The sequence below is a fragment of the Micrasema longulum genome, unplaced genomic scaffold (assembly GCF_059751315.1).
Source record: "Micrasema longulum isolate JH-2025_06_02 unplaced genomic scaffold, ASM5975131v1 h1tg000376l, whole genome shotgun sequence".
Classification (NCBI taxonomy): domain Eukaryota; kingdom Metazoa; phylum Arthropoda; class Insecta; order Trichoptera; family Brachycentridae; genus Micrasema; species Micrasema longulum.
In genome coordinates this window covers 140342-160876 of record NW_028277577.1, presented here as the reverse complement: position 1 = coordinate 160876, position 20535 = coordinate 140342, and the positions used below count along the sequence as shown (strand labels likewise).

General features: G+C 32.1%; 1 protein-coding gene across 1 annotated transcript in view; it reads left to right on the top strand.

Moving 5' to 3' along the window:
* Positions 1–2959: 2959 nt before the first annotated feature.
* The window catches only part of LOC148282102 (putative Rho GTPase-activating protein CG5521), a 40917-nt gene continuing 23341 nt past the window's right edge, over positions 2960–20535 (top strand). Inside the window, exons 1-12 of the mRNA XM_088225603.1 lie at positions 2960–3202; positions 3610–3720; positions 6000–6017; positions 9937–10108; positions 10866–11455; positions 12713–13015; positions 13611–13789; positions 14331–14495; positions 16333–16514; positions 16602–16684; positions 19600–19751; positions 19849–20020. Of these exons, the coding sequence (XP_088081729.1) occupies positions 3097–3202; positions 3610–3720; positions 6000–6017; positions 9937–10108; positions 10866–11455; positions 12713–13015; positions 13611–13789; positions 14331–14495; positions 16333–16514; positions 16602–16684; positions 19600–19751; positions 19849–20020 (2233 nt within the window). The 5' untranslated portion in view covers positions 2960–3096. The remainder of the gene's footprint in view (positions 3203–3609; positions 3721–5999; positions 6018–9936; positions 10109–10865; positions 11456–12712; positions 13016–13610; positions 13790–14330; positions 14496–16332; positions 16515–16601; positions 16685–19599; positions 19752–19848; positions 20021–20535) is intronic.

Genomic DNA, 20535 nt, shown 5'->3' with positions numbered 1-20535 from the left:
CCACACTCGGAGGAATTCCGTCGCTGATCTTCCACTGCGAATTTACTGTTATCGGGCACACTGGAACACTACGCGGATGCTTGGTTGTTCCGTCGGCGGACCAGTGATGCTATTCTGAATCGCTCTCGCGGCCGTAGAAAACACATTTATCTCGTGTACATGCAAGATACGCAAGAAAAGTGAGTTTTCTATGACCGCGAGAGCCTTTGGAATATCACCCCTGGGCAGCCCGCTTGTCTTCAGCGTCAGTACCGTTCTCCACGCGCGGCTTTCCGTTGGCATATATGAGGAAGTTCAGCCTTACAAAATGTATTCTTACGCCCGGTTTTTACAGCATTCAATTTTAAAACAAAGTTTTTGGAAAATGTATGAAAAGATAATGAAAACGAACTACCATAGTCATAGCGCTAATGATACGATACATTTTTTTAAAAGTTTGGCTTAGTTTAATATTCTATCAAAAATATTTATTTTTGAAAAAAACACTGAATTTCCTAATTTACAAAGCTGCATTACATGTTTTCTAATGGGATGTGTCGTTAGATAGTTATTTCGTGTTGTGAACCGGTGTGTTAGGGAGCTATCTGGTGCGTACCACTTCTGTGTATTTTATATGGTTAGAATCACATTGTTCTCTCTTGGTGTGTCGTGGCGCCACAATTTCAAGGTGATTCTGGTCATATAAAATACATATAAGTCGTACGCGCCAGAAAGGTCCCCAGCACTCCGACCACAACACAACATAACATTGTAACCCCTGTCTCTTAAGAGCCTTAGCTCAGTGGTCGACTGATAATCCGCCACGGAATATGTAGTGTGGCTGTTTGTTCGGTTGCGGATTTACCTCGGCGGAAAATCGGCGTAGGAATTTCCGCGGAGTGTGTTTCTCTTCTTTGAATTCGCGAATCACATTATAGAGACAGGTACAAATCATTCTTCTCATTCGCATAAAATCAAAAGATTACATTCTTGTACGCATTATACCTCAATATTTAATTATTTACTTTCATGAAAAACAGTTGATCCGCTGCACTTGGTGCCGTTCAGTGCCCTATGAAACATTGGATGCGGATAGGAGTATGGTATTGATTATTATATAAATCAAACAAAATAAGAGTGATAGACATATTTAATAAATCTCGAAATATATCTTCAATTAACTGTAAAATAACGTAGGTAGGTATTGTTATACAATCAGCTTTGATTTTATTGATTAAATCGGCATTCACATCGTAATTATGCATTTAAAAATAAACACTTCGTCAAAAGTGTCACAAATGTTTTTTCTATAAAAGAACATAACTATAATTTCAGGCCACGCAATCATACAGTATATTCTGCAGTATGGAATCATAGGCTAGGGAGGAGCTTACAAGACAAATTTACGTCCACTTGTGATTGCCCAAAAAACCATCGCTAAAATTATATTTAAAAAGCCTAGATCATTCCCTTCAAATTTAATTTGTTGGCTTCGGTCAGCGCGTTGCCTACCATGCAAGAGGTCTCGACATGGTTGACATGAAATATTTATTTAAAAGGTGTTTTTACACTAGAATATTTTATTGTCCCTGGTCTGGTAACTGAAGCGTAAGACTAATCATCTTACCTTTATGTAACAAAAATGATCATGATACACTGCGATTGGTGTACTAATGCAGTGCCATATGCATCATTAGGTGCGGAAAGGGAATTATGATGATTATTATGATTTGATTGCCCAAAAGACCACCGCTGAAATTATATATATAAAAAAACATACCCTTCAAATTTAATTTTTAAAGAACTAGATATACACTCAATTTATGACATTTTTAAAAAAGCATATATCATACAAACTTTCAGAGAAAAAAAAACACTAATTTTCAAAATACTCAAAACTCTAGATTTCCAAATAATTTAACTTTACACAGATGCAATACAACTGCAGATTTAAATTATTATTCAAATTTTGGGAAAAAAAACTTCAATGATCTTCCAGAAATTTTGAAATCAATGGCAAATATTGAAACATTCTAATCCAAATTTTAAAAAAAAACACATGAGACCTACTTTATTCTCCATACAATAGAAAATTGTGTATCTTTTAAAATATAATATCTTATTTTAAGGAATCTGTTTTAGATAATAAAAATTTAATGTAAATAAAATAAATACATATAAAAATAAATGTAAAACAAACTCTCTCTTTAAACACGAGTTTTCACTCCATTAAAGAGGTAGAAACGTTATTATTAAATATGCATGTACAAATCATTTGTATTTTTTTAGTTTATTTTGTCACCATTTTTTTCAATAAAAGAAAGAAAAAAAGCAATGAGTTTATTTCGGCATTATGAGTATATTTTTAATAAAATTCACAAATTCCTGGTAAATATGTACTTATTTTGATTATTGTTTTGTATTCAGATTTTTATTCCTTTAATTCGATTTATATCATTCATACTATTTAAAGCATTTAAATTTCAATAAAAATATTTAGGAGCCCGTTTTGTGTTACCGTGGTGGTTTTGCGTTAGCATGCATGCTGTCAATTTCTTGTTTTATATTGTTAATCTTTATGTGAATCATTAAAGTTTCGTAGCTGATCTTGTAACAAATATATTGCAATTTATTTGTTTGAGCTATAAGCTAATTAATATTTAGTATAGCTCATTTAATTTAAGCCTTTGGGCTGGTGACAAATAAAAAAAATACCCGAAGAAATGCATTAACAGGTTTTATTTATAATTTTTTTGCTTTATCTATTAAACAGTACAGAAGCTATTTATAAAAAATGTTTTTTTTTATCTTTGCGTCGTAATATTTAAAAACTGCGCCACACTTTCTAACTAGATAAGAACCATGTATTGGGAAATCAATATTTTTATAACGACAACCCAGGTTTTATATCTTCGCACATGGCAATACTACAATTGTCAATTTAAATATGGCGAAGTTCATTGCACTGTTTACGTCAACCTAAAATTTTAAATGTACTTTTAAAATGGTTTCCTTTCGAATTTCAAAGGAATATTATAGAAGTGTGTGGAACTATCGTGTAAAATTATTAAAATGATAAGAAGTTGCTTATTCAAAAGTGAATAGATCAACATCGAAATGTTTACTAAAAAGTCGCATCAAGACGTCAAAAAATCATCTGTAAAGATACAGGATTGCAAAAAAGACTCCGCAACCAGGTTGAAGCATTTGAAGATCGTTTTAGGTCGGTTGATTTTTTCTTTATTTTTGTATTCATATAATTTATTCACCATATTATCGACACCTTTCCGAAGTGGGCGTTTTCATAGGAAGTCACCTAATTCACATGCTCTTTATTAGTCACCCACTTCTCTACCTGTGCATTACCATAACTGTTATTTCATTCGCATTCCAAACATTACGATTCCGCACTCGTATGCGTGTATAACTTTCTTTACAAGCTATATTCTTGGTATCATTTATGATGTCCTAATTTACGATTGTCAAAAGTTGTAAACAAAGGTAATCCCTGCTGTTTATTATGATTCGCCAATAAAGATAAGCGTCCGCTACTATCTTACACATACAAACATAGCCTTGACTTGTTAATTATGCAGTTTGTGTAACTATTCTAATAAACTTTTTTTCTAGATCATAGTGACACTGAGGAGGCTAAGTCGTATTTCGAAACGAACTTTAGCCATGTTTATTTCATCCTCTATGACAACTTCGTGCAAGCGGAGACAAACCTTCGCCAAAGAGGTAAATAATATATATTTTTTAATGTAAATATTAGATTGGTTATTATTATATTCTGTTAATACTACATATTTTTTTTATATGCTATGTCAATTTGTATAATTTTTCAGTACAGTCTAATATCAATTGTCTCAAATTAAAAATCATTCCATAAAACTTGTAAAATATATTCGGAAACTATTCAATATTCTGCTTAATCCGTCATTTTATTATTACTAATACTTTGTTACTTTGAAAAACACAAAAAAATATTATACATTTTTGTATATTGCCTTACATATTTCAGAAATAAATAAAATATGTGATAAATGTAAGTATTTTAAATTATACAAGCGCATATTGTATTATATGTTTCATAAATATTAATTTAAACAATAATAGTTCACATTTTAGAAATATGTTTTTCCTGAATTGTGTTTGTAATAACGGCAAGTATTTATAAACGGTAAACATCATTAGATGGAATCTTTATTGTAACCAAAATTAAGAATCGGCAAGTTATCATTTTTCACCATTATCGGGAGATCATTTATAGCGTCCTTGTGGGAAAGAATTGAGAAGACACCATATTGAGAAGAACACTCCAGTAATTATGATGCTACATTCTTATTCTCATATATTAACAGTGAAATGAGCAAATTCTCAAGAAATACCGGACATTATAATGTCAATATACATTGCGTTACGAGCATTAACAAATTTTAAGGAGTTTGTTTTTGCTCTCCTGCAAAATGGCCAGTTAAATGTACGACAGTGTACTTCTGGGGGTGCAAGTTTCGAGAGAGGGTGGGCGCTTTCATTGTAATAAAATTAATGCACTTAAAATTTAAATAAACATGTTTTTTCATGTTTCCAGTATACAAATGAACAATAAACCTAAGTTTTATCTTATTTCCGTTTAAGGCGAGTAATTGATCAGATTTTCGTATTAAATTGTCAAATGTATAATTTTTTCAAGTGTATTCTGTAATAATTTTGACAAAGCACTAGTGTCCCATATCTGATAAAACATTAAATACCTTTATACCATAAGTCAATTTGGCTTATCAGTTATTTAACTTGGCACTTATATTTACCTTATCATAAATCTCTACCTTGATATTGAGTAATGCTCCGGCAGGTTATGCAACATTTAAACAAGATTTTATTATTTACTATTATAAATCTCGGAAGCATTTACTGCCAGGCCCATGCTAAATTTGTGAAGCTGCCATTTTTTATAAAGAACATGTCAAATGAGGAATTTCAGTGCTATGGAAAATTTTATATAACAAATGTTTTCTTACACATACTAAAAATTAGAGCATTTAATTGTATGGCGAAGATTCTCAAAAATCAATGAAAAATTCATCAAATTGAACTACTTTGAAACGTCACAGGTTCGTGTGAACACGTGTTTACAATAACCAATCAATTGTAGCATTGTCTAGCAACCTGGAACAGATTTCCGGTTTCCGGAATAGTCATGTTTTTAGACATTTAGCATGCATTTGTTTTTAGAATTGTACGGGGTTATACTTTTTTACTACAACTCGTGCCATTGCGGGCTGTGTAAATTCAGAAGTTTTGGTGGGGATTTTCAAAATTATAAAATTAAAAAAAAACATAACTATGATAATACATAAAAATAGTTTTACTACATTTAAAAATATAAAAAAACCACTACACTTCCTTATTTTAGGTTTTCAGTATTTGCACATTCATGACTTTATCTCCAATAATTACAAAGATATGACATCAATGAATTGTATGCGAATATGGTATTTAAGTGCATTAGATTTCCATAATTTCAAAACTTTTTTTTTTACTTAGACCCTTGACTAAACATTGAGAAAAAACTGATTTTCTAGGGAATTGACAAATTTGGAAAATTATCCAAAACATACCAATTATCATAGAAAATTTGTTAATAATAAGAAAAGTTACTAATGATAATGTCATATTTGAAAAACTTTTTTGCATGCTCAAACATTTAAAATTTCTAATTTATTTTAATCACTTCCTCGCTTAATAATATAAATGTTTTCATTATTTCTTTTTTTTTAAAGGACTAACAATAATGGCAATAGAAAATATAATTTAACCTTCTGTCTGGAAAAACTAATCTTAAATTATGTCCTAAATTGTAATTCAATAAATCAGCTTTTTAAAAAATAAATATAAAATATCAATCATTTATCACAAATATTATAAAAGCATTATTATTATAAAATATATGCACACTTACTTAACTGCCATTATAATATTTCTAATAATATATTTATTTTATTTTTAACACACAGAGCTGTCATTTCATTTGGGTGAGTGAAATATAAATATTTATCCCATAAAAATGTAGAAATGCTTTCGCATGGTTTGGTATTGAATTTGGGTTTGTTTTAATATATTTTATTATTTACAAATTTACACTTCTAAATTTATCCATTTCCCCCTTTTCCTTTTCATGCCTATAATGTATAACCCTTACCTTTGTTTTTATAAATACCACTATTGAACATCAATAAATAAATTGAACCTTAATCTTGAATCCTAAATGTAAAAATGAAACTTTTTTATTCCGACTTCCAAATATAGTTATTGCTGTAACACCCAATGTCCAATTCATGGTTTAGTGGTAAGCGCATTAGCTATCATGGATGAGGATCTGAAACCTTCATTGATGTAGGTGAGAGGTCTTAAACAGCTCTTGAACTTCACAAAACTTAACAGATAGAAGAATTGAAAAAATATGGAGGTTTATGTTTTACATAGGCATAATGGTGAATGTCAAACAATGACAGGGCGTAAGCCCTGTAAATTCTTAGACTTCCATATATCTAAAATGTTCTCCATCTCAGTTTTAATATGCTTACCTTGATAACCCCCTAAGGGGTGAAATCCAGTCCTTGCCTGCAAACATTTGGACAAACTCAAAATATTGTTGAGGTGTATTTTAACTGCAACATCTCACGCTCTTTGAACGGTCGCCTAAAATGCAAGACCAATAATCCTACTTTTATGTAAAAAAATCATCAATATATGCTCTGATTGGTATAGAAATTTAGGACCCTATGCACCATTAGGTGCGGATAAGAGAATGATGATGATGTTCTAAACTTGACCAGACTGCATTTGTTATATTTAAAAAATGGTGTTGTAAGTTTTGCCGATATTGGTAAACAAAATTATAACACCAACTAAAAATATGACCTTTTTAATATGAATCTGATTAGAGACTTAACATTGATATTTTATGAAAATTCCTATTGAAACTCTTTTTATACATGACTTTATTTTTATTATCCAGAACTTTCCTTTCATTTGGGTGAGTCATTTGAATATATTTATTTTATAAGCATGAAAACAGAATGAGATATCATTGTTATTCATATTTTTTTCATTGTATATTCTTACATAAAAAAAATAATAAAGCAGTGTGTGTTCTTAGATAGTTTTTTAATATCATAATATGTCACACCTCATCTTTTTAATCTTATATCTATTTTATTTTGGCAATCTTAATTATGAATCTCCTATCATTAACTTATGAAACAGTGGTAATTTATTGTATTCAGATTTTCTTTAAGTCACAAGTTTTAAATAACCAGTAAGCAGTTTCATTGTTTCAAATATCTTCAAACTGATCATAATGTCGTGGCTCGGATGATCCGATTCAGTATTGGTATATTCATATATACATCAAATTAACATTGTGTCTTTCATTTTTAATTACTTTCTATTCAAATTTGTGTTCTAATGACTTGCCCAAATATTTCCATTTTGGAGGCCATTGGAAAATTGGAATCAAGTTGTGGTAGAGTGAGGTTCTAACCTTGGACACTAACCACGGGACCACAACCCGGTTCCTTTTTAATGTTTTTTTTTTACAACTAAAAACCGTAGTTTATATTTTATTTTTTTACCTTAGTTTGGATTAGCAACTTAACAAAAGATCGAACATGAGTTACAAAAAATAATTCAACATGAAAATTTATAAGAAACCTTTAAGACCGATGATCGTCCCAATAGGATTAAAGATGTCACTGGTAGTTCTTGTTATAAAATTTAAAAATCTGTTAAAAATTATTGGACACAACAATTTTTAGAGGAATAAATACATTAGAACTCCTTTTATCCGAATTCCAGTCATCCGGATTGCCAAATATCCACATCGTTATCAGGAAATATAAACTCAGAATAAAGACCTCGCTGCTCGTAAACAAGTTTCTTCATCAGAACAATTAACTTTGTTGGACATGTTGTGTTAGTTTTTAATGTGATTCCAATTCGCTATAATATTTCAACGGGAATAAAAAAGTAACCTTATAGTAAATTTTATATTTTCTTTCAAAACATTTCCTTAATTGAATGGGATTGTTATTATTTCTGTATATTCGGATAACGTCTGGCACTCATTAATCCGGAAAATTGGAGTTTTACTGTATGTATTAGTGTGTACAAATAGTCAAATTCACCGTTCTTCAACTTTTGAAACCACTCATGACAAATTCTCTCACTTAGACAGTTTCACCATATGCTTCCACAAGCAATGATGCGCCTCAGTTGCAGATTTCTTTAAATTGAAGAAGTTAATCAAAAGTTCCTGCTAATGACTCTTATTTGGCTCAAAACTTGACATTTTTGCACACAAAATAATATATTTTACTGATAAAAATTCACTAATATTTAAAGTTATGTTGTTGACAGATGTCCACCTTACGATAATGGCGTTTTACATCTGACAACTTTAATCATAACTGACTGGTGGCACCAACTTTTGTCAAACGATGAAAACTTATTTGTACACCTTATATATTTTTGGTTTTATTCGTTTAGAATTTTGCATAGAGAGAATGTATCATTGTATAGTTTCTATCGAATTTGTTATGATTACATCAGACTATGAATGTAGTTGTGTTTGTTATTTGATTCCTTTCATTCATTCAATTCTCACCTCGTACAAGTAGTTATCATTCATTCAGTAACGTTTATTCAACATGCATCTGTGATATTGATTTCACACTGTTTCTATAATACGTTACATACACTCATTATTCTCAATAAATACTGCGTGTTAAATTTATGCCTTGCTTGCCAGTATTTTTACATTTCGCAATGAAATATTTATATTTTATGCACTCACACGCCGGTCAGTAAGAATACATAATTCAATTTTTGCCTTAACACAGGGTTATCTAAATAAGACAGGTAATAAAAAATACGAATATCTATTAAAACTATGTATAATATTCAGTAAACAAACAAATCACTTATTACTTAGTCCAAGAAACACTATGTTGTTGAAATGTACAGTAAACATGTTTCTATCGTAATAAATTGTAGCATAAAATTTCCTTCATAACAAAATAGTAATGTCACTTGTCTATTACCTATGAAATTTATAAAATATTTTTTATGTATTATTATTTACTTATACATGATAGTTTTATCTCGATACTTGTCATATTTTGTATCCACGGTAATAATATCAATTTTTGTATTTTTTTGTAGTGGTAAGTATCCCATTCTTTACTACAATAATTATAGCCTTAACTCTTCATTTTATTACCTTTTTTATAATACCCGTTAAGTAGCCAGAGAAATTTAGCAGAATGACTTTTAGTAGAGAAGCGAAATTCACATTGATATTAATAATATTTGAGTTGGTAAGTCAATTTGTTTGTACATAGATCAGGATCTAGTGATCAAACAATAAATGTACAATTTTAATGTGTATTACAACTAAATTAATGTAATAAATTGCAAAAAAAATACAATTCAATCAAAACAAACCTTTGTGAGATGTAAGATATGCGATATCTCATCTCTCATCACATTCGATATTTCATTGGCTGGATGCAGAATGCATTATTAATATATATTATTTCCGCCAACATACTATTTACAAGGTGCCGAAGTTTTATAAGTATATTCATAATATTTTTATTGTTAATTCTTATTTGTGCAGAAGTATTTTTAGCAGAAAATTTATTTAGTTTTCTAGTATTTAGCTTTATATTACTCTCCTGAAAATTTTAATAAAATGCTGTTCAAATAGTTGTGCATCCAGCCAACGACTTTTCTCTATTTTTACTAAGATATCTGTTTTTATTTTATTTATTTATTTTGAAATGAAAACAGATTACAAACGATGCATTCATAAACACATACAAAACAATCAATTTCTGGACCAGTATTCTTACGTTAATACTTCTATTAATAAATGTTCAAATTTAACAGTACACAAGGCCGGAAGGGAGGAGTTGGAAGGAATCCTCGTGTTGCTGGAGAAGGTATTGTGCCTGTTGCCTGAACTCCTCGGCAAGAGATGGCAGCTGCACTCTCTTACGGGAATATTCTCCAAACTTCTGCACAAGGGGAACAGCCAGAGGCTCCGTGCGGAAGCTATGAGGTAATAAATCACTCAAGATTAGACAAGGAAAAAGACTTTAAATATTTTTTTTTTCTCTGCGTGTATCACCCAAATGCCACAACAGACAGGACCGATACGCCTGTTGGCATGTAGAGATGCCATAAAACTATTGCAGCTGGTCAATTGAGAACGCAGTAAAAGAGTAAATACGCATAATAACTGATTATATCACAAATGATAGCAACTCCGGAACAGTATGAAATCTCCACAAAAAGTACAAAAGACTCAACAAATAAACGTTCACACTATTATTCTTATTATGGATAACTTATATAGCGCCATTTTCGTAATAAAATACCTCAAGGGCGCTTTTACAGATTTCTAACACAATGCGTAGTTTACACGAGGACAGGACAATACTGTCTTGTCCCAACTTTGGACCTATTGTCCTAGTGTGAACATAAATTTAGAGGACAAGACAATTGACCAAGACATTGTCCTAGAGATAGATAGCAGGCTGTCTCCGCAGGACAATGGCTTATCCCCACTGTCAATTTTCATAGCATTCTGTGTTTAAATTACCATCAAATTATCCCACTGTCCTCTCTATTGTGTTGTCCTCATGTGAATTCGGCTTTAAGGGCAAAAAAACAACCACAGCCTCAAGATAACATTACTTTTCGTAAACTTGTGAAATTCGTGAGCATCTATTCAAAACTGATTTCCATTCTCAAATTAAATGTACTTATTTTTCCTAGTTAATGTAAAGGTAATAATGAAGGTTTTCGTCTCGCAGATACTTTCTTCTGTGGTACCAAGCCCTGGGTGATAATGCACCTACTGAGGTGCACTACATGTTCGCTACACTCGTCCCCGGCTTCCCAGACCCTAAGCTCTCATCGTCGGGGTCTGTAGCCACATCAGCGCTCGGCGGCGCCCTCAAAGACATTCCACAAGAAACCGCAGAGTACAACTTGACAAACATCCTCCAACACCCAAACTTCTCATCCAGCGAATCGACCCCCCACAAAAGAGTTTCTGTCTCCCCGGAACAGCAATCCACGGGCTTTCTTGGAAAACTGGCAAACGTTTCCGCATCCATATTCCACGATACCAACGTCTTGAATCCTGTTCAGCATGTTGAGAATTACCCGCTGCTTCCGGCCAGTGGACACGAAAAGCTGGTGGAGAATGAATCTAAGTATTTTCTCGAAGTTTTGTTGGAAGGAATGGCGACTACAGTCACCAAGGTACAGTGGAGAGATCGGTCACACAATAAAGCTATGAAAACATTCGCCTTCCTGCTTGAAAAGTTCAAACAGTATTATCTCCCCTACATCTGTCCGCAGTTCGATTACAATAGCTCCCTGTACAACCCTAATCTTGGTGAGTTAAATTGATTTATTTTTGGAATCAGCATGGCAATAGAAGAAAATTGTGTTTTCAAAAATATGTTTAATGATGCAAGATTTTCGTTTTTAATTACTTACGCCTTATGCATAAAATTTACAGTAAGAACATCATTTTGTTTTACTTTTAAATTTTAGAACAGTTTATTTTTTTATCACCAAAGAATAAAATTTGTTAGAACCAGTTTTTGATTCTACAGGGTTCACATATTTTTATTTGTTGATGATTATAAAAATAAATTTAAACATCAGTGTTTGATGATGCGTAATACACTTTTGATTTAACCTAACAGTCTAAAAGTGATAATATCCTTAAAAAGTAGTTATACCTGCTAAAATTACTAGTACAACTAAAACATAAAATAGAAATATAGACATATTCAAAATATTTCAATAGTCAATGTCATTTCAATTGGAGGGTAATTGCTTTCCTTACCTCCATTATCTAACAAACTTTCATTATGATGACACTATGTCAGAAAAATGTCGCCGTGTATGATGGCGAAATTCTTTACACTGCAACTGCAAGAAAAAATAATAGATAGATAGTTTTATTTGTAAATACAATCCGATTTATTGAATCAGTATATAATAATTAGTCATATTTACATTTTGCACAATTTTAAAGCAAATAAATAATAGCACTGACAGCCAGTGTCACAGCTAACGAGCTACACATGAATTTCAAATAACATATGACTAAAGAAATATGTATGTTTCTTTCTCATATAAATCGCTCCCCTAGAAGTACACTGTGGTATGTCTTTATTGGCTATTTTGCAGTAGGGTGAAAACAAACTTTTTTAAATTTGTTAATCCTTGTAACTTAATGTATATTGGCATTAAAATGCCCAGATTTTTTTTGTAGCATTTACTAATTTTACTTGAAAAATATGAGAAGAACACTGATAATTCTTCTCGATATTTTATTTAAAAGGTTTAAAATAATACTGAAGTATGTGGTATATATCGCTCAAAAAATTCTAGAGATATGTCAGTAATCTCCTAAGAAAGAGAAAAAAAATATGATTAAACTGTAATAATAATTAAAACAGCTAAATCTAAACTTACGATGGTGTGCTTTTGAGGGTGCAAAATCTTTGCATGTGTATTGTAATTTGCTATCTTTTGACTCTAAGTGTATATTTTTCATCAATGTCCAAAAAAATGGTTTTTAAAAAAAGTATTTTTAAACTCAAGAATGCAAATAGCTCTAACATGATTTTTTTTTCAGATCTGCCGACGCAGCACCCAGTTTTAGAGGACGAATTCATTCAATGCCGGGTGATCTTGATAAAATGGGTGGCCAACTACGCCCACGTGACCAAGAAGCCAGGAGAGGGGTCCGCCCAGCCCTCCTCATTGTCCTCGGGCCACTCGCAGGGCAGTGGAGCGCCCCCGACAGCGGCACAGCCCAACCTGGCCTCGCTGAGCCACAGCGAAGAGTCGGAGCAGTCCTTCACGGTTAGCACGGCGGGAGATGTGTATAGAGGGATGCCGTCGGATCAGAATATAGCGCATCCCAGTCTCGATTCCAGTGAGTTAAAGATCCTTTTTATTTTGCACCTCATCTGGCCTAGAAGTCCAATTATTTGTTACAAACAAACCATCATGCCGTTTATTTGTAGGGGTAGGCAGAGGATAGAATGCCACTTTAGTCTGTCTTTATGTACAGACCTCGCTTCCTCTATTTTCATACATTTTCTCGTGGAGTCATGGCAATTATTTCGACTTTTGACATGTCTATCTTCAATTATTTGTTGAATTTGCTCATGCCATGTCTTTCTCGGTCTTCCTCATTTTCTGCATCAATTCGCATCGTTAATCCATTTTGCCTTTCTTTCGCTGTCCATTTGTTCTACCATATGCAAACCAACAGAGAAATCCTTTCTTGATTTTGTCAATATCGCTTGTCTCAGTTTTGCGTAATTTACTGATTTGTGCACCTATTATACATAGTTTTACCACAAATTTGCCTGAATGATTGCATTTCAACAGCATTTAGACTACTTTCTTCCTTTTTTTCCAATTCCATACTTCACTTCTCTCCATAGTGAACTGGTAATTTTGCCTAAAATGTAAAAAGGGGGTTTTCCATAGCAGGTAAAACTTTTCTATTTCGTTTATTTCAGATGAATCAAGCAGTGAAGAGCTGTCTAGTGTTGCCGTGGTGAGGGATGTTCTAAATTGTTCCCGAGAACACGTGAATTTTATGCACGAGGTTCTACGCCAAGCCTTCCTTCTGCCATTCTCGCATTCTGCAGCCATTCGTAGAGTCATTGCAGTCTATAAGGATTGGATTCAGATGAACGTAAGATCACCGATGTCATTCTTAACAGAAAACATTATTTGCATGATAAAAAAAAGAATATGTCCTCTGTAAAAATTTATTGCAGCTAATTTCTTAATTTAGCTGTGAAGTTTGCCTCTTATTTTTTTTTATTTGTTTTCAAAATTCATACATAAAACTGTGGTAGTAAATTCATCCGTAAACAAAAACCATTTTAACTATACTTCTGGCTTGGTAAATCAATTCATAAATACACAAAATAGTTCTACTATTTAGTTATCTTTATATGCAACTGGTTATGGAAACTCTATGATGAATGGTGGTCCCTAAGAAAAGTATTAAAAGTATTCACACCACAAAGTAAATTTGTTATTTTTGAACTGTGAATTTTTAAATGTTTAGCATCTCATAATAAATTCTAATATTTAGAAGATAAATTTAGCTGCCAAACTGTGTTTTAGTAGAAATTAGTACCTTGCAGAAGATTAAAGTCACTAATTACCTAAGAAAAACAGCACCGAACAACTAATTTGTTTATTAAAAATGAATATATATTTTTTAGGTGGTGGAAATCCCTCAATTTTTACTGGAACACACTCATGGCTCATCTACCAACAGCAGTATTAGCACCATCCATGAAATCCCGGTTCCACCGAGGAGACTGCGCAATGACTCCTACCTCGGAGCCATACACAAAGACAACATTCTAGTCAGAGCCGGACTACAGGTATGTATATATTATTTTTTATTATTTTATTTTGAATCTTGAAATAGGGCACACATAAACATATTCTTTTGTGAGCTCTAATAATAACAGTGTACAAATGTTTAATTTATAAGTTTATATTTAGTGTTAATTTATAAGTTTTTACACATATTTCTTAATCTTCAGTTTGAATTTAGAAAAAAAAAGTCATATTTTTTTACTGCCTTATATGAAATGGAATTTTGCAATTAATAACTTTAGTTGTGCAAAGAATTTACTAATCTACACATTCTGAACATTGAGGCATAAAAACCAAAGCTCTTAGAAGATTCGATAAATAATAAATTTAGATTTTTGGTCACACAGTTCGGAACATATAAAGAGATTGATTGCAACAAATTATGTCCAAAAAATGTTTTCCTCGAGTGGCAGTTACAAAATGCATTCTGTCGGTCCAATTTTGGCCACTTTTTCTAACAAATCCAGCATTCTTTTCCAAAATGGTGCATATTATATTAGCTTCCAAAGCTTGAATAGTTGTTGGTTTGTTTGCATAGACCATGGACTTAACGCAACTCCATAAAAAATAATTCAATGGCGTCTTATCACAGGATTAGAGAGGCCTTAGAGTAATAAAACGCTACAGGCTAGAGTCGCCCATACGGAGAAAAACAATTATATGATTATTAACTACGAAGTTTGCTACAGATTACAGCAATACAACGGGCCATTGGTACTCTTCTTTTGTGAATTCGTCCTTTTATGTTAAACTAAAAACCAAACCAAAATTTTGAACACTTTTGTTCTATGCAATATAGCTAAAGGGCTTCTCTACTGAATTATTACTCTGAGGGAGAGGAGAGGCCAATTGACAGTACCATTTTTGTAATAATGTTGTTGCCAAACTTGTCAGACACTAAATTCATGGTTTCCTTAAAAACTACATTTATAAATTACATTTGGTGAACTGAACACTAATTATTAAAGTAAATGTTTACATCTTGCAAGCATGTTTGAGTGTGAGGCGTTCCAGTATCAATTTCAGTATCATTATTTTGATAAGACACAGTACAATCAAGCAAATAATAATTGCACAAAAAGCTTTAATAAAAATTATCTTAAGAGTCCCTATCAGAACTAGCTCCCTCGGTATATTTGAAAATCTTAATGTAAAATCTATAAAACAACTTTATGTAAAAGCTCTGTTACTATAAGCACATAAACATTATTCTCTACCTTCCGTTACAAATACAAGAGTTACTAGATACTTCTCCCTGATGCTGCAAAAAAATAAAAAAATAGACCCTTCGGTCAAAGAGTATTGGCCCACTACTCGGTTAAAGTGTACAATCTACTTCCATTATCCATACGGACAATTGGTAAGTTCTCACAATATAAAATTGTTATTAAGAAATGGATAGTGGAGGTGGGTTGCACACAGATCGATGAGTGGATCAAACCGAATAGGTGAAATGTGTGTACTGTTTATGAAATTTGGTCTATTGGTCTATATAAATTGGTTATGTTTTTTTATGATTATTTTAGTTTATATTGTTCATCATGTTAATGGTAATTAGGTTAATTGGATTCATTACGTTTTTTATTATTATTGTGTTAAATGTGTAAAATTACTAATTTAAGGCATGTTTCACATTTTGTAAAATATTTCCCCCGGTACGGGACACCCCAGTGAGGGAACATTATTCTGTATAAAAAAAAGAATACAAACAATGTAAAAGTATAAATAAAGTAAAGTAATAAAGTATTACCAATCGAAAGTTCAATCACAACAAAAAAAACCGTTTTATATGTTTTTCCCGCTTGAATATTGATGATTTTTTTTGTTTTTGTTTTCTAGAATGTTCTACAGCTGTTTATGACCCAAGCCGCCAATGTGTTCCTGGCTATTCATAGTTCCAATACGTCTGTGACAGGAATGTCCCACCAACACCTACTCGAGGAGCAGACGGACACGTGCAAACGCGTACTTAACATATACAGATACATGGTCATGCATACTACCATGGATATGCACACATGGTAAGAAATAAACTGCCATTCCAACTTTCCAGTTCCTCAGTTAGACATGTCTCTTAGCAACCCCACTTATAATACTTATTGTTACAGGGAGCAGCTACTCCTCGTTTTGCTACAAATTACATCTTTAGTCCTCACAAAAGTGCCTCCAAAAAGAAAACACGAATCACTCGGTATGACTTTCATTTTATAAAATTTAGAAACGGTGTTATTACTTAAGCTAGGGTTTCCTAGGACAGCGGTGCCCATATCTTAACGGCTGTAGTGAACGGTGATGCGGTGGACAGCCGTCGTAACGGTGACTAGAGAGTGGTTTCCTAGGAAAACGGTGTTGATAACATTTAACAACACTGTTTTCCTAAGAAACCAATCTCTAGTCACCGCTACGTCGGCTGTCCACCGCATCACCGTTCACTACGGCTGTTAAGATACGGGCACCGCTGTCCTAGGAAACCCTAGCTTTAGCGAACTTTCTATAAACTAGAAAAATTATTTAGCCAATATCATTTAACCAACAATATTTTGAGTATGTTCAAATGTTTGTAGACATGACTGGATTCCACCGCCTAGGGAATTATCAAAATTGACTTAAATTGTACCGCATGCTTTCTTGAAAATGTACAAAAAAAATCATAATAAATATTTTAATAAAAACGCACTACTTTAAATGATGTCTCTGGTTCATATGAATCAACCTATGATATGAGAGCTATGGATTTCCGGTCTGCTTGCCGTTTCTGGACCAATGGGAAGAATTGAATGAGAATAAGTGGAAATGAACCTCCGACGTCACATGTGGAGTTATTTCAGAAATATAATACTTTAAAAATTGTAGCGATGATAATACTATATATAAAAATAAAAAAATAAAATAAAAAATTGGCTTAGTTTAATAGTCTATTAACAAATAATTCATTTTTAAAAAACCACTGAACTTCCTTATTGATCTGTGAGGTGTATGAACATGTGATAAGTGATTCAACTGTAAGGAAATGAGTTAGACAGTTCAGTACACAACGATGAACGGAGTGGGTGTTCACCTTTGATTAGTGATGAACTGGTTCATACAGTCGAAGAAAAAAATTGAAGAAAACATAAAGTTTACAGTTTCTGCTCTCTATGGAAGTTTCCTAAATTTGAAGACCACTTTAGGATATTGTTTATGTATTTTTTTCTGAACTTGTTTTCTTTAACCTGTTAAACGGAACTTGCTCTCTGGATATGCCCCATATAGTTGGTTATAAATGTTATCTTTTACTTGTAAAAATATAGATAAACATAACCAAATTTATTTTGTGTGATTGTAAAACATTAAAATGCTTAACAAATTAATGTTTTTCTTATCTAAGTAATAGTATTTATGAATTATGGGTCATTTTATTGATCATCAGTCACTATCTTTATTATGTGTCTTTTTGTAGACACTTTAACAGCGTAATAAGTAGCATAATGATTTTTCATAATTCCTTCTTAAGCATAATTTAAACAGGGGATTATCTGCATGGCGATGAATATAATCCAGTTAAACCAGATAAAATAATTTTTAATAGAAAACATCTGAATTTAATATAAAAATATGTATTTTAACTTTGATATGTTTGACATTCATAATTGTTCCGATGTTTAAACATAGTCAACCTTTATAAAATCCTTAGCGGATTGAATCCAGTTCATGTCTGCAAACATTTGAGTATAGTATCGACCGTGTTCAGGAAAATGGTTTCAAAATGACCATTTTGAAGATTGACATCTTTCACATCAGTGAAATTGTGTTTAAGGGGCAAATACTCTTGCTATTGGAGAGCATTATGCCTTCATAATATCGAGCTATCGCTTCCTGTAATCACAGATGTTTATCGAGATGGTAATAACTGACGCGATAATTTTTTTTTTATAGTGATTGTTTTAGCAATTTCAATAGAACATCGATTAAAATTTATTCATCGGGATTATATGTGTGTGGCAACACTTAAATTAAATGTTATCACTCAAAATATTGACGTTTTTTAAATTATGATATTGGGAACTGTTTAATTATTATATTAATTATAGAATGGAATTTACTCCAAATAAACTTGCTTTATAATGTTTTAATTGTTTGTGCACAATTCGTCATGATAAATATGTTTTTTAAACTCAATTAAAGCGGAAATATAATGAAACATTAGTTAAACACTGTATAAGTGACGACAATGTCGTGTAAAACATGATCATAAATGAATTAATCCAGACAAAACAAACAAGCTTAACTCGTAATTAAATAAAATACTCATAAATGTGATTGTAATTAAGATCTTTTAGAAATAAAAATGTGCAAATGTTTTTTTTTAATTATTTTGGAAATTTTTATTATGTGTGTACTTACCTGTATTATTTTTGTAAATGCTCCTTGGGCGTATTGTAAAATTAAATAAATAAATCTCCTCCTCTAAGCCCAGGTCTTTGAAGTATCGTGCTTGGTGGGTAAATGTAACTTTGTATTTTTTATGTATTTAAATCAAATTTTTATCATAATATGTTCTATTTCGAATAAATAATAATTGATGTAATACAAAACTAATATTAGAAGTATTTACAAGTACATCAAAGGATAAATTTAAGCAAAACAAAGTGTCAGAAGAATATATCTTTGGCTTGGATCTAGAAGGACCAATGTCAGATTTCATATTTTTCTTGCCACCATTTTGTAGAGGGTCAATGTCAATTAAAAACGTTTATATTTAACTATTTTATACACACAAACATGTGTTGTAATGTTTTTTATTAATATTTGTTATTAAAGACATCAAACAGTTTATTTTAATGCCACAAAATGGCTAAATACTACTCTCCTGTAATATTACGATTTATGACATTTGCCCTTATAACTTTTAAAAACTTTTCCACTGTTGCTTCAAATCCAGAGAGGCTGCGGACAAAATAAAAATATCACATTTCATTCGCACAGCACATTATCTTTCTTTCACCCATATCTCATATTGCATAGGTTTCTGCTTTGAAGAAAAAAATCACAGCATATATATCTCGATCACCTAGAGATTTTCAAATTATATTATTGTACGTAATTATAAATATTTTTTCATTTTAGGCGGGTCGCTAGCTCCCGCTATTTTCCAGACTCTGATAGTAACATGGATAAAGGCCAACCTGAATGTGTCCGTCCGACCCGAGCTGTGGCAGAGCTTTATGGACGTTCTTGCACGCCTCACACACTGGGAAGACCTCATCAAGGAATGGGCGGTATGTTATTATTTAAGAACTAACCGTCACCGATTTGCAACTGGAACATGTACACACTTTACCACGTCGGAATTAAAAAAATATATTTCGTTTACAGAAAACAATGGAGACATTGACGCGTGTTCTAGCACGATACGTATACGGGTTGGATCTGTCGGATCTTCCCCTGGACAGGGCGTCGGAACAGCCGGGCAAGCGCGGAGCCAGGAGAGCCACTAGTGCTACCAAATCCATCGCAGTTTCCAATACTCCGGCTACACCACATGCCGGTAAATAACTTTCGATCTTAGCTGTGAAATCTCTTCATTCACCCAAAACCATATTAGAGTCCTTGAGTCCTCTTATCGGTTTTTTCAATATATTTTTTATTTGTTTATTTTTCCATACATATATTATTTACGTAGAAATATAATTACAAAAATACACTTTAAAAAACACATCTTTAAATTAAGCTATAACATGAATTGGAAAAAATGCCCACAAAGACTACAGCGTCTAAACGTGGGCCATTCCTTTTTTAATTATTAAAAAGTTTATAGCACAAATATATGGTATGACATAACCACGAAAAGAAAAGAAAAGAAAAATAAAGGAAAAACCAAATTAACATATGCCGATATTACGAAAATATGGTTTATTTGCAGTATGCATTTTTTTTTTTTTAAAGAATGTGTCTATCTGCTCCTTCCATGCTAATCCAAGACCTCATACCTACTATAAGCTGTACCAGTGATTTAATGTTTTGTAGTTCCTTGGTTAGAAGATTGAAGGATCTTGGACCAAC